General features: G+C 43.5%; 1 protein-coding gene across 2 annotated transcripts; it reads right to left on the bottom strand.

Moving 5' to 3' along the window:
* Positions 1–282: 282 nt before the first annotated feature.
* qser1 (glutamine and serine rich 1) lies at positions 283–11,821 on the bottom strand. Of its 2 annotated transcripts, none has more exons than XM_079664946.1 (13): positions 11,402–11,821; positions 9,634–9,743; positions 9,060–9,197; positions 5,284–8,553; positions 4,081–4,385; positions 3,779–3,895; positions 3,533–3,666; positions 3,252–3,439; positions 2,865–3,002; positions 2,624–2,721; positions 1,999–2,145; positions 1,704–1,799; positions 283–1,539 (listed from the first exon to the last, which is right to left on the bottom strand). In XM_079664946.1, exons 1-13 carry the CDS (start codon positions 11,509–11,511, stop codon positions 1,399–1,401), a joined length of 4,992 nt encoding a protein of 1,663 aa, XP_079521072.1. In that variant the 5' UTR covers positions 11,512–11,821; the 3' UTR covers positions 283–1,398. The 2 variants fall into 2 exon arrangements, with proteins under 2 accessions (XP_079521072.1, XP_079521071.1); XM_079664945.1 differs by having other exon boundaries at positions 5,284–8,574; positions 11,402–11,820.
* Positions 11,822–12,362: the final 541 nt, after the last annotated feature.

The following is a 12,362-nucleotide window of genomic DNA, read 5'->3' as shown; positions in this document are numbered from 1 at the left end:
ATTATTATTATTATTATTATTATTATTATTATACCAAACACTCTTGCCAGGTCCTTCTCTAATTGCTCAAATTAGAAACTGTCTTCCAAGTGAAAGTATTTCAAAATAAAGTAATCCACACAGATAGACTGTACTCCTGTTCAGAAGGTGTAAAGTATGGTACTGACATTAAGAAAAGCCCTCCAAACTAAGACTACATCATTGTTTTAATCTGTTGAATCAAACTCCAGTCCAAAATTATTTGGAGATGAAACGGTCACAGAGATGAACATAACAAAGCAGTCATTTAATACATGCGGCACTTTATTTACAAACTGCATCTGTAAAGAACAAGATTATTTTTGATAGCATAAAATTAACTTGAAAAGTCAATTTTAGAAAAACGTGAAAAAACAATTAAAAAGTGTCTTAGAAATTGTAATGAGAACATAATATTTACCTCTGTGAAAAATATATATCTATTTGTCATAAAATGTGGCCTATGTCTGTAAAAGAGTATAAAGACAACTTTTCTTTGTTTCATTTTCCCCTCAGGTAACTCAACGTCATAGTATTTGATTAAGACATTTAAAAAGCAGTACTGGAGCACTGACTTGCATCTTAAAAGCAAATGGGTGTTTGAAGCATAAAGGTTAATCCTCACTATAGATACAGAACAGAAATCCCTCCTTAAGTGAATCGCTGCAGTTCCCACACCCCTTTTCTTTTATACAAAATGTACATTATATATAAGTTGGCGGTCCATTACAAAATGGACATTTTACAAACGGTATATATCTACGGTTATACATAATATAATATAATTTTTTTTTTCTTTTTTTACAATAAATCAACTTCTCAGTATGCGAGCCTCCTTATCAATGATTGACGAAGGCTTATTATAACTGTAGGCAATTGTATTTCTGCATTTTATTTGCTGTGCTCTACTTCCTATGCCAATTGCTTTCTATCTGGTTAGTACTCACTGGTTATAATATGGCATTTAACTACAAAATTGAACATTTCAAAACTCATTATAAATCTATGAAAAAGGCCCATAAAAAGTGGGCTTGTGACTACAAAAACCTAGAAAGATAGGGGAAGAAGCATTATATGGAAGTCGTCCAAAAATACTTCGAATACCGAAGTCCTTATCCTGCGTTGATCAAGTCTCTGCTTTCTGCTGGGATCAGCCTTTTGACTTCTCTGCTGTCCGGCTGTTCCCCTGCTGCCACTTTAAGCCAGAGGAATCCCAGCGTCTTTTATAAAAGTCAGAAGACAGGTCCCTGATAAAAATCTCTCTGTGGTTGAAAGGAGAGACCAACCCCACCCTTATCTGCTGACATTTTGAACTGAAGGCATCCTCATGTTTTTAAGTGTTGGACTTGGTTGTTTAAAGTTGAGCTTGTGAAGGTGGGATCATCGGCAGGCCTGCTGCACTTGATTTATTAACTCTCCGAAGCGATCAAAGAGCCCCTCTACCCAAGCTCCGTTCTGCAGACACCTCTGAACCGTCTCCTCCTGCCCCAGGTGTCCTGTCTGCACCTGCAGAGACGCGATCTGGAGTGCAGAACACAAACAGAAATGTTTTAATAAAAGAGCTAAATAGAGCAAAGTTTACCAGAATATTAAGAATCTAAAAGGAAACCTTCTAAGCCTAGTCAAATCATTACATTCAGAACAAGTTAGAAAAGTAGGCATATACTCAAGGACGCATATCTCACCTCGTCCTTACACATGAGGTACGTGTGGTACTTGTAATGCTGCAGAGAGTGGTACAGAGAGAACCACTGAGTTTTCTGCTGGTCCACTGTATACTCCTAGAAAAAGGGAAAATCCACACAATCTTATTCAAGGACATTTGAACATTATTTTTAAAGATCAAATCGCCAAAGGAAAGGGCACTGTGGCTTCAGTGCTCAGGAGAATGAAGAGAGGAGTGAAATGCTCACACAGCGCCCTCTGCTGGACATATTATGACTGCACAGTGAATATGACCAAAACAGTATCCAGTCTCACCTGTGGCACTTTGTTGGGCATCTTGTAGGGCTTCAGGGTTTTCTTGTTGTAGGCCCTCCCGCTGAGACGCACTTTAAAAGCCGGGGTTTCCCTGTCCTTCTTCAGTTCAGTCACGACTGAGATCTCTGGGAAGCCGTCTAGGGCCGTCTAAAGACACAACGGGAGGGAGACTTGGGTTTGTGCACTGCATTCACAAACAGCTGTAGTGCTGTTTGGTAGTGGAAGAGGTGCTCTGGTGTTCTCGAGTATTTCAAAAAACAGCGTGCAGTCTTCCCCGTTTGTTTTGTAAACTATTGTAAAAATATTTAGAGGATTTTGATATTTCTTTATGAATTTATTGCTGTTCTGACCTGATATTGAGTTATTATTTTTGAATGTGTGGTTCCCTCGTTGCAAGACAGTCTGCCATGTGACTTAACCTGTTTACACAGATCATGTGACTGACTCATCAACACTGACCATCTGTCTACTTGCTGACATGTATAAAAAATGAGCCTTAGAGGAAATGATTACAGTATGTATTTCTGCCTGATGAAGACCTTAATGGCTTTAAGACATAGAGGTTTTTCACTTTTACTGTGACGAAGCCTTTTGAAGTGAAAATCATGCCCCAAATCACACCAACCTTTAGGACCTGCCCTATGTGCAGCTTGTGAAGCAGGCGCTTCCTGTTGTCAGTGATCATCTCATCCACTCTTTTCATAGGTGGCAGCAGCAACTCATCTGAAACAAGACCATTTAGCAAGTTATCATAACTGTAATACTGACTCACCACCATTTTTGGCAAACATTTATGCTATTTGCAAGGCAGGGGAAGGGAGAAATACAGAGTCAATTCAGTCGAAATACAGAGTCAATTCACTCACCATTTGCCCTCTCAAGAGCAGTCATCACATCCTCGTCTAAGGCAATGCTGATGAGCAGTTCCACGAAGCTCCTGAATGTCTCCTTCATGGTTCGCGTGTTGAGAAGCCGTGAAGCAAATGGCACTGGTGGGGTCAACTCTAAGAGTGTGTGTGTGGGTGTGTGTGTGGGGGTGTGTGTGTGTGTGTGTGTGTGTGTGTGTGTGTGTGTGTGTGTGTGTGTGTGTGTGTGTGTGTGTGTGTGTGTGTGTGTGTGTGTGTGTGTGTGTGTGTGTGTGTGTGTGTGTGTGTGTGTGTGTGTGTGAGAGAGAGGGGTAAGATTAAGAACTACAATATTTTCAACTTATATTCAAAATGGATTTAACAAGATAAGTTAAAAGGCTTCTTTACCATCATCATCACCACCCTCATCTGCAGATGATCCAGAGGCAGCAGGGGAAAGCGCCTCCTTCCATTTCCTCCTCTTCTTAGGCGGGGGCTCTGCTCTGGGCTTCAGTTGTTTGGGTCGAGGCTTTTGGCTTTGGGAGACTGAGGGAGGGGCAGCTGTCAAGCCCAGCAAAGTTTTCACCTGAACACCCCTGGGAGGCAGAATCAAATAAAGAAATACCACTGAAGAGTCATTTTTTAAAACAAAAAAACCAGTATGAAATCAGTCAGTGCTCATAGCGTACCTTAGCGAGCTCATAGGCTTGCAGCGTGGCTTCCGACTACAAACTCGTACATACTCCCTTTTGTTGACTGTGTCCAAAAACTTCACATACACCCTCTGGTACATCGTTTTGGCGTCACCAAAGTACCCAAGATACTAAACACAAAGAAAAACAACATGTTACCTGGCGCAGTATAAAGAAACATTTTAGAACGATTTAATACTCCTGAACGCACACATGTCTATTGGTGAGTCTGCTTTAACTTACACTGTTGGTGGCTGAGAAGACTCTCTTTCCATCCCTCAACTCCGGCACAAATTTCTGCAGCAGAGCCTTCTGGACTTTCCAGATGGCTGGAGGCTCGCTGCCTGATCTCATTGTCACCTGGAAACATTCACAAAACAGAGTGTAGAGCCTCGTTCAGCATGGACTATCAGTCCAAGAGAAAAATGTAATAATAAATGTTTAACTACAAGTAAACACAAGATGTGGCACGACTATCCCAAATGCTGCTGAACATCAATATTCATGTTCACAAACATTCATTTACAGTTTTCCAAAGGCCTTACCTTCAAGTTTTCGATATCCTCGTTCCTGACGACAAACTCGTCTCTCTCCCGGTACATGCCCTCCCCCCCGCTGTCTGACAGCTCCTCGTCAGTCAGCCCCTCGATGGCCACACTCATCAGCTCCACAGCTAGCTGTCCCGGTGGGGTCTGTTTAACCTCCTCATTGACCACAAACACATTCCCTAACGACACAGCAGTTGCTGTCTGTATAGGAATGGTAACCCGCGGCAAACAGGTCAGCGGGACGGTGAGGGGCATGGTGGGAACTTGGTCTGGCTTCATCATCGGACCAGGCATGTGGTCATCTAGAGAAGAGTTGCAAATATATGAATGTATTGGAGAAAAGCATTTTCAGAAAGTAACATGAAAAACTTAACTACAGCCAGGGGTGCACATAACTTTCTCACTGAGGTACTCAGATGAGTACCTGGAGTCAGTGTTTGGTACTCCAACTTCTGGCTCCACTCAAAAGTTATTTGATGAAGCCCTCTGTATCGCAAACGTCAACGGGGGGGGCGGGGGTAAGTGGAGTAGCCTACTTCAGGAAAGTCCACGGGGGGGGGGGGGGGGCTAGTAGAGTACTTCGTGACCACAGAGCGTGAACGCTGTGATCAGCTGTTTTAGCGCAGTTCTTCAGTGAAGGGGGGGAGTCCCCCTCCGCAGTCGGTTGGCGTAGTTTTGGGCCAATTGCGTTATACAGACCGACGACAGCAGCCCTGTCTGTGCACACGGAGACCGACTATGTCGTCCGGTGATCTTCTGGAAAAGCTTCACAAGTACGTCGGTACGCAAATGCGCTTTGTGTCACAAGTGACGGTACGCATTTCAGATTGTTGCTGCGCATGCGTACCTGCCTACCAGTTATGTGCACCCCTGACTATACCCCTTTTATGTACAATAAATCAAAAGATCTCAGACAGCATTTATTCACAAAACGTACCAAAAGAAAACTTGGGTATGATGAAGTTCCAATAACAGCACAGCAAAGAATACTGTTACCCAGTTTTACAGGGTTATCACACAGGGAAGTATAACAGGAAGTCTAGACTCAAGTTACTTTTAGGATTTGTTATCATTTTCAAAATTGTATTTAAAAATACATTATAAATCAGAAATAAAATGGAGGGATAATAATATAAAAGATTGTTAATGCATGTTATAAATATTGGCAGCTCCTGACAAGCTTAAGCAGCGTATTATTACCTGTCCTGGATTTCCGATCTGAAGACTCATCCAGAGCGGAGAGTGCTGAGCTGATGCTGTTCCTCAGGGCCTGGTTCTTCCCAGTGTTCTCCTCCTCATCCGAGCTGAAGGATGGCAGAGTCTCCAGGTTCTTCTGCAGATCTTCCTCCAGACGTTTCTGATGGGAGCTCACACCTGGGCTCTCCTGAGTTATCATGGGCCCGGGCAGAGTCTGTAGTTTGGGAGGCAAAGAAGGTAAAGCACACAGCGGTGGTTTGTTGGAGGAGGATGAGGAGGAGGAGGAGGAGGAGGAAGAGGAGGAGGAGGTGCAGGGCTTTCTCGGGCGACTGGTAGTCCGCGTAGGATTTGGAGAGTATTGCTGTTTGGGGCCTGATTTGATGAAGTCCAGGAAAGAGCCTATGAATCCAGTTTTGACCTCGGGCTGTTTCTCTTCCACTTCGCGGATCTTCTGTCTGATTCTCTCCTGCTGCGGACAACCATCAAACACACCTTGTGAAGCAGATGGCGAGCTGGCGTCACTCCCTCTGGAGTTCTGACGCTTTGTCTGCCCGCCACGCTTCGCTGGTTTGGCCTGTCCACCGTCCTCCTCAGAACCACCTGGTTTGGTGAGGGACTTAGAGCGAGCCTTCTTTTTTGGAAACTCTTCACCCCCTGAGTTTTCCATGAGGCTGTCCTCTGTTGTTTTTGCATTCCCTTTGACTCTACTCTGGAAACCTTGGGGGTCATACACCTGCCCAGCTAAGTGAAAGTCATTCTCAGAGCCTCCCCCATCTCCATTTGTGTCAAGTTCAGAGCTGTTGTTGTGGTGCACAGGCTGACCGTGGCAGTCTGTGGTCATCCGAACTCCATTTAGTGTCATAGTCATGTTGTGAGAGTTAGTGTTGGTCATGATTGACTGTTGTGCAGAGGAGAAACTAGGTGACATGTGCCTTATATCCACGGTCTGGTAGTGACCTTCAGAATCAATGGGTCTTGCCATCACTGCCAATTCTGCCTCAGCAGAGGATGTCGCTTTGACAAAATCTTGGGGCGCGACGCCACAGGCTGCCACCGTAGCGGCGAGAATATCATCGACATTTGACAAAATAGTTCTGTCATCTGCAAGAAGCATGGAGTCTGGGAAGCAAATGGAGTTGAGAGCAAAGTGGTTTTTGGCATCATGTGGCTGCTGGTTTGAATGGCTGTAGTGGTGTTTAGAGGAATCAGAGCATCCTTGTTCGGACTCTACTGTGCCCTGCTGCCTCTGGGTTTCAGTGATGCCTTGACCCATTAGTTCTCTGCCCATCTGCAGATACTGGACATGAACAGGGCCTAGATCTTGAGCTTGTTGGATACCTTGCACTGATAGCACCTTTGAAGAGTTTTGACTATGATGGACAAGGGGCTGCTGGAGCAGAATCATCTGGTTGGGCTCGAGAAAAACCTGAGTGCTGGGGACGGTGATATATTGGGGGTGGGCTATTGGGCTCTGGGACTGAGAGTGATTCTGGTGGTTTTGTGGATTTTGCTCAGGAGACTTCAGTTGAAAAGAGGTGTGCTGCTTTAGCTGTTCTGAGCTAAGGTGTAAATGTGAAGAGATGATACTGGAGTTTGTCGTTTTTGTGTTGGTAGTGTCCTGACCATTGGCACTGCTTAGATGAATGTGCTGTTGGCTCAGAGAACCCATCCTTTCATCTTTAACCTGTGCTGCGTTTGTGTGACCCAGTACCATGATCTGATCATCAGAACGCGAGTTGCTTCGGATTACGCTTTGTGTTTTGTGATGATCGTCCATTTTTGAAACTACATAGATGACATTGTTGTGAGCAGACATATTGCTAGCTGCAGCAGAGGCCTCCATTGATGCTTGCTGGAGAGCATCTATGTCCTGGATTGGAAGCTCTCCAGGTTTCTGTTTGCCATAAGTTGGCTTTATGTCCTGTATTGAGGATCTGATGTTGTTTTGTAAGGCTTGAGAAGTTAAAGAGTAGGCAGGCAATGGTGCAGACAAAACATATTTATGGGGCTGTGTGTGCTGCTGGGATAGCGTGCCATGTGTTTTACCTCCCACTGAGGCTTGCATGAGGGTGTAGTCCTGTGAAGAATTTGATGTTGGCAGACTCTGCACACATGTGGTTGGGTACGATGAGTTAAGGTTAAGGGATTGTCCTGTGGCGTAGCTCTGAGTCACTAAAGTTTGCCCCTGAGAGTGTGATGTGGGGTAGTTCTCAGAGAGATTCCCCCGACACAAGCCCTGAACCTGGGCTCCATACTGGATCTCCTGCTCCTGGCTAAGTCTGGGACTTGAGGAGTAAACAAGAGTCTGACTAACAGAAGCCACATTGTCAGACTGGCTGGAGAGGGAAGGGAGAGTCTCGTAAAGTGGGGAGTGTTTGTCTGAGGTTGAATGGGGGGGATGTGGCTGGGTCTGGGAGGTGATATAGGTTTGAGCTAAACTGCTGGACATGAGGCTGGAGAGCTGGACTGACTGCTGGTTAGCAATGACTGAGTTCTGCTTCTGTCCTGGGGAGGAGTACCGGTCAGGAGACGCTCCTGTCGGGTTCTGCTCGTGACTCTCTTCACCACCAGCAGTGTGGGGAGCTAGTTCGGAAGAGCAGTCTTTAGCTTGAGTTACTGAGTCTGTTTTGGTTTGTGGAGCACGATGGACCCCTTGAGAGGAATCTGCTCCGGCGCTGGTGCTACAGGACACCGGGGTCTGACGGGATGGGTCCTGCTGGTAGGCCACATCCGCTTCACTGCCAGAACCAAAGTACCCCTGTAAGGAGTGCTCTGAATTGGGAAGTTGCTCTGAGGCTGTGTGGCTACTAGAAGGCCTCTGGTGGTGTTTGATCACACTACATTCACGCTGAAGAGCTCTCTCAATAGAGCCTGAGAAAACGGCTGCTCCATAGGGCTGTGATGCACCATGAGGAGCAGGCAGGGCCGAGGGTAGCAGGCTGAACTGGGGTTGCAGGAGGTGGGGAGCTGACTCCTGGGCTGATCGGTAGGTGGAGGACTGGACAGGGAGAGCCGAGGCTAAAGCAGAGGAAGAGAGATGATTGAAGGCAAGTGCAGTGGGAAGCACGCCCTGGCCTGGTTTGAGATGAAGGAGAGGGTCATGGTGAGAAAACAGGCCATTGGTGGAAGTGCTGAAGGCAGGATCCTGGAGAGCCATGGATGGGTTGGTAGCATAACTCTTGGAAGGGTAGGCACCAGTGTGCTGATAGGAGGACAGAGCAGCAGGAGAGGAGAAAGTGGCAGTAGAAGGCAGTGCACCAGTCAAATAGAGCTCTGTGGCGGAGGAGTTGGTACCTGCATTACACAGGATAGAGAAAGTTAGGACACAACAGGCAACGTGAAGAGATATGAACCAAGCAGAATGAATTAAATCTCTGTACACAATAGATACAACAAAATCAACTTTTTTTGTTCTGTGAAAGCCTTTTAGCCTAGTTTAAAATATTTACAACGATCTTTTATGAAATCATATGATGCAAAGTTCCTTTATTTGGTAGCGAGCCAATCATCTATTTCGGGTATTAGATTATTGGATAAACTGGCCAAATCATCAGTTAATATGTTTCTCACAAATAGATAAAAAACACCATAAACTTAGCTCAAAGTATGTGATAATGTATTCACAATCTGTGACACATATTCAATCTGTACCGAAGTCAGGTTATTTAAGATACATCAAATAAAATAAGAAGACTAAATGCATATAAAAAACACCTATTAAAAAATGTGTGACGTGTAAGCAGCAATGTGAATAACAGAATGAGTGGATGTGTTCTCACCAGCAGGCCATGATGGGGGTCTAAAAGGAGGAAACAGTGAGGCACTAACAGGACCAGCCTGAAGGCTTCTGGATTCCATGGCTGACAGGAAGCTCATGATTGAGGTCTCAGAAGTATTAATGCTTGAGTCAAGTGCTCCTGTTAAAAGAGGGAGAGAAGGATAAGCAAAGAAAGGGGCAAGAAAGTAAAGACATACCTATGTGCTAACTAGTAAGTTACTTAAATAGTTACATATTATATATATATATATATATATATATATATCACAATTGCTTAAAAAAATCATCTCCTTTGACCCTAGTGATAACAGGAAACAATATATTGGTTGACAACAAATACAAACTAAGGCTGTAATTAGTTTTTAAACTGAATAAAATACCACAATAAAGCTGTCCACAACCAGGCCTGTGTATTTCAGTCCTTTATAGATCCTTTATATATTTTATATACACTAACAAAGTGATATCTCAAACCACAGCATACACCACTAGAAATAAGTGACAGATTAAATGTATTATCATTTGCGTGAACTGAACCTTTAAAAACAATGGGTAGCATAGCATTCATAGCTCACCTGCTGGAGCAGCAAGATGTGTAGTAGTGTAGGTGGGAAGCTGCTGGCTTGAAGTGTAGCTTTGCCGCTGAAGGAGCTCTGCATCAAGGTGTGCTGCACCATAACTGGAACTGCATCAACACACAACACATTCATAAAAGCATGCATCTTTACAAGAAGCACTGAAGCATCCAACTATCCACTGTTCACTGTGTACTATGGCCACTGTTCTCAGTAAAAACGGAGACGAACAAAGTAAAACAAATTGCGATTTTGTTCTGTAGTGGAAATAATGAGAGTTTTTGCGAGATGAGTGTGTATGCTTTATTAAACATTTAGGTAAATAACCAACTATAGAAGTTCATAGTTCTTGTGAAAATCTGGATAGATGTTAAAAGTGGTTTCTGAATTGTTGAATTCACGAGTTACTGTTGTTCATGCACATAAAAAACATTGCTCTGACAATGTGTGTAATCTGAGACAATTATGAAAAAAAGTTAGTGAAAAGGCAGTGACTATATATTCTCTCGGGAGAAAATTCATTGGAAAGTCAGAGGTAATCAGATGCAGCCATCCTGATCTGAAGTGTTCGCTTTTTGCCAGAAGGTAAACATCTGTGGAAGAACGGAGTGTTGAAAGAGAGTAATCTGCCTCTTTTTCTTCGTAGAGTTGTACTGGACTGCATTATATTGAAATGCGTTCCTAATATTCCTCCCTCTCATGTAAGTAATCAGGTGGACAAAGCATTTGAAACACCTCTCCATATAATGCAGATGAATACACCACATGCCACTCCAAACTACAACCTAATTAATCCCATTATTATCTTGTGAAAAGTGGATGATTGATCTGTTGAATGGAATTGCATTTTACTGGTGTACCTTATAAAGTGGCACACAGATGCTTCATCTAATAAATCATCTTCAATAGGGAGTGAAGAGTAATAAGTATTACTCATCAAACACAGATTTAGTCATCCTGCCTGCAGCATCATCATTTAGTGGATAACTTTATTTGCGCTGGTCTTTATAGTTTAGGCTTTCATGTACAAGTGCTGCTTTTATTCGTGTCTGTGAGCACAATCTTACTTTTTTGTAGCAGCTACCCCAGTTTTGTTAAGTGTGATCCCTGTTAATTAATACACTGTGGAGTAGCGCATAATAATCCAGTAGGACTAAATTAGAGTTCTAGCTACAATGTTGGCAGGTTGTGTGTTTACATTTTCTATGTTTGTTTTATAAAATAAAAACAAGTTAAAATTATCTCAACGGTAGCATTGGACATTTAACGGGCACATTACATAAATATGTACAAACTCCGACACGTCGTCTGTTAGCTCTTTGGAAACAACACCAGTAGCCATACAACACTTATTTGAAGTGCCACAACTGACATGAGTAGCATTGGTAGCTAGTTACCTATATTGTTTAGGCATTGGCGATCACCTGAGGCTTAAGAAAACAAGCCGATAACATTTTTAATGTTTAAGCTGTCTAGCTGGACGAATGTTTACATATGTGAAATAATGCGCCTTTCTGGTTAGCACTAACTCTGTAAATGACCATGCTGAAGAGGTGGTGTGCTAGCGAAAACTAGCAAGGTGGGAGGCAGTTACACACGGCTAATAAACAACAAGTCAAAGCCTCCACAACTCCGAGCAAATTCCGGTTATGTCTCAAATTCCTTCAGAGTTGGCAATAAACACAAATGCACTTTTCTCCCCACTGGAAAGCTAGGCCCTCCATCACCGATATTTCCTTGGGAAAGTGCCCTCTCCTTTATCTTTTACCTTGGCTTGACACTAGCGGTGCTGCGGTCATAGGCCCAATAAGCGACGGTCTGTGCTGGTGGAGCCAGCGCGTCCGCAAAGCTGGAGGTCGGGTAGTTCCTGTCCATCATCCGGTGAAAGATTCACTTCCACGGCGGAGCTTCGTGGAGCAGCGGACACACATCGTAGCAGCCCGGGGGTCCGACCCACCGACCGACCGAGCGACAAGGATAGGGAGTCCCGTCTGAGCACTGCACAGTCCGCAAAGCCGCCGTGAAGTCGTGCTATATCCTGGATAAAAGTGTACCTTGAGTATGGGGGATTTCGTTTAATTTTCGTTCATCTCCCGTCATGAGAGCAGTGCAAGCCCTGCATGGTTTCACGTACCCATGTTGGTTGATTTCCCAGGATGCACCGCAGACTTTGACTGGAAGTTTTGCAGTTTTCCTTTCTTCCACCAAAACTTTATCAGCCTGTTTTTGACATCATATGAGATTTCAAAAACTTTGTTTCTACAATGTCATACAATCCAAACATTCCAGTTGGCAAACATGTGTTATAGACTGTTTCTGCTTTAATAAAGTTATGAAATTGTGTCTAAATATTTCCAAAAACACTGAACAATATTTCAAAGATGTACATTTTTGAGACCTCCTGTTTTAAAAGTCACTAGAGCCTGTTTGGTGTTTGGTATGCCAGTTTTAATTTATTTTAAAATAATGTTTGTGCTTTCATCAGCAGCTATTGATAACCGGTTTGTCATTTTGGAAATGTAGGCCTGGAGGCCCTGGAGATAACATACATTTGAGTTGAAAGCTGTAAAATCTTAATATTGGTTTAAATAATTTTACGTAAATACAATATATATTGAGGAATAAAACCCAATGCTGTGAACATGGTTTAAATAGTTCACTTTTTTTCAAATCTAAAATGACTGACAAAGCCCTCATAACTGCTCATATTTTCATTTCATTTGAAAATG

This window comes from Notothenia rossii (assembly GCF_949606895.1).
Source record: "Notothenia rossii genome assembly, chromosome: 2".
Classification (NCBI taxonomy): domain Eukaryota; kingdom Metazoa; phylum Chordata; class Actinopteri; order Perciformes; family Nototheniidae; genus Notothenia; species Notothenia rossii.
Note: the sequence above shows the minus strand (reverse complement) of the source record. Positions and strands in the feature narration are given on the sequence as shown.

What these genes read in the sequence shown, in the direction of transcription:
- qser1 (XM_079664945.1), bottom strand. Translation starts at nt 11,511, where the DNA reads ATGATGGACAGGAACTACCCGACCTCCAGCTTTGCGGACGCGCTGGCT. An exon ending in AGATCGGAAATCCAGGACAG is followed by an intron (nt 4,386 to 5,283) that starts GTAATAATACGC and finishes ACTCTTCTCTAG; the next exon opens with ATGACCACATGCCTGGTCCG. An exon ending in ACATAGGGCAGGTCCTAAAG is followed by an intron (nt 2,146 to 2,623) that starts GTTGGTGTGATT and finishes TTGTGTCTTTAG; the next exon opens with ACGGCCCTAGACGGCTTCCC.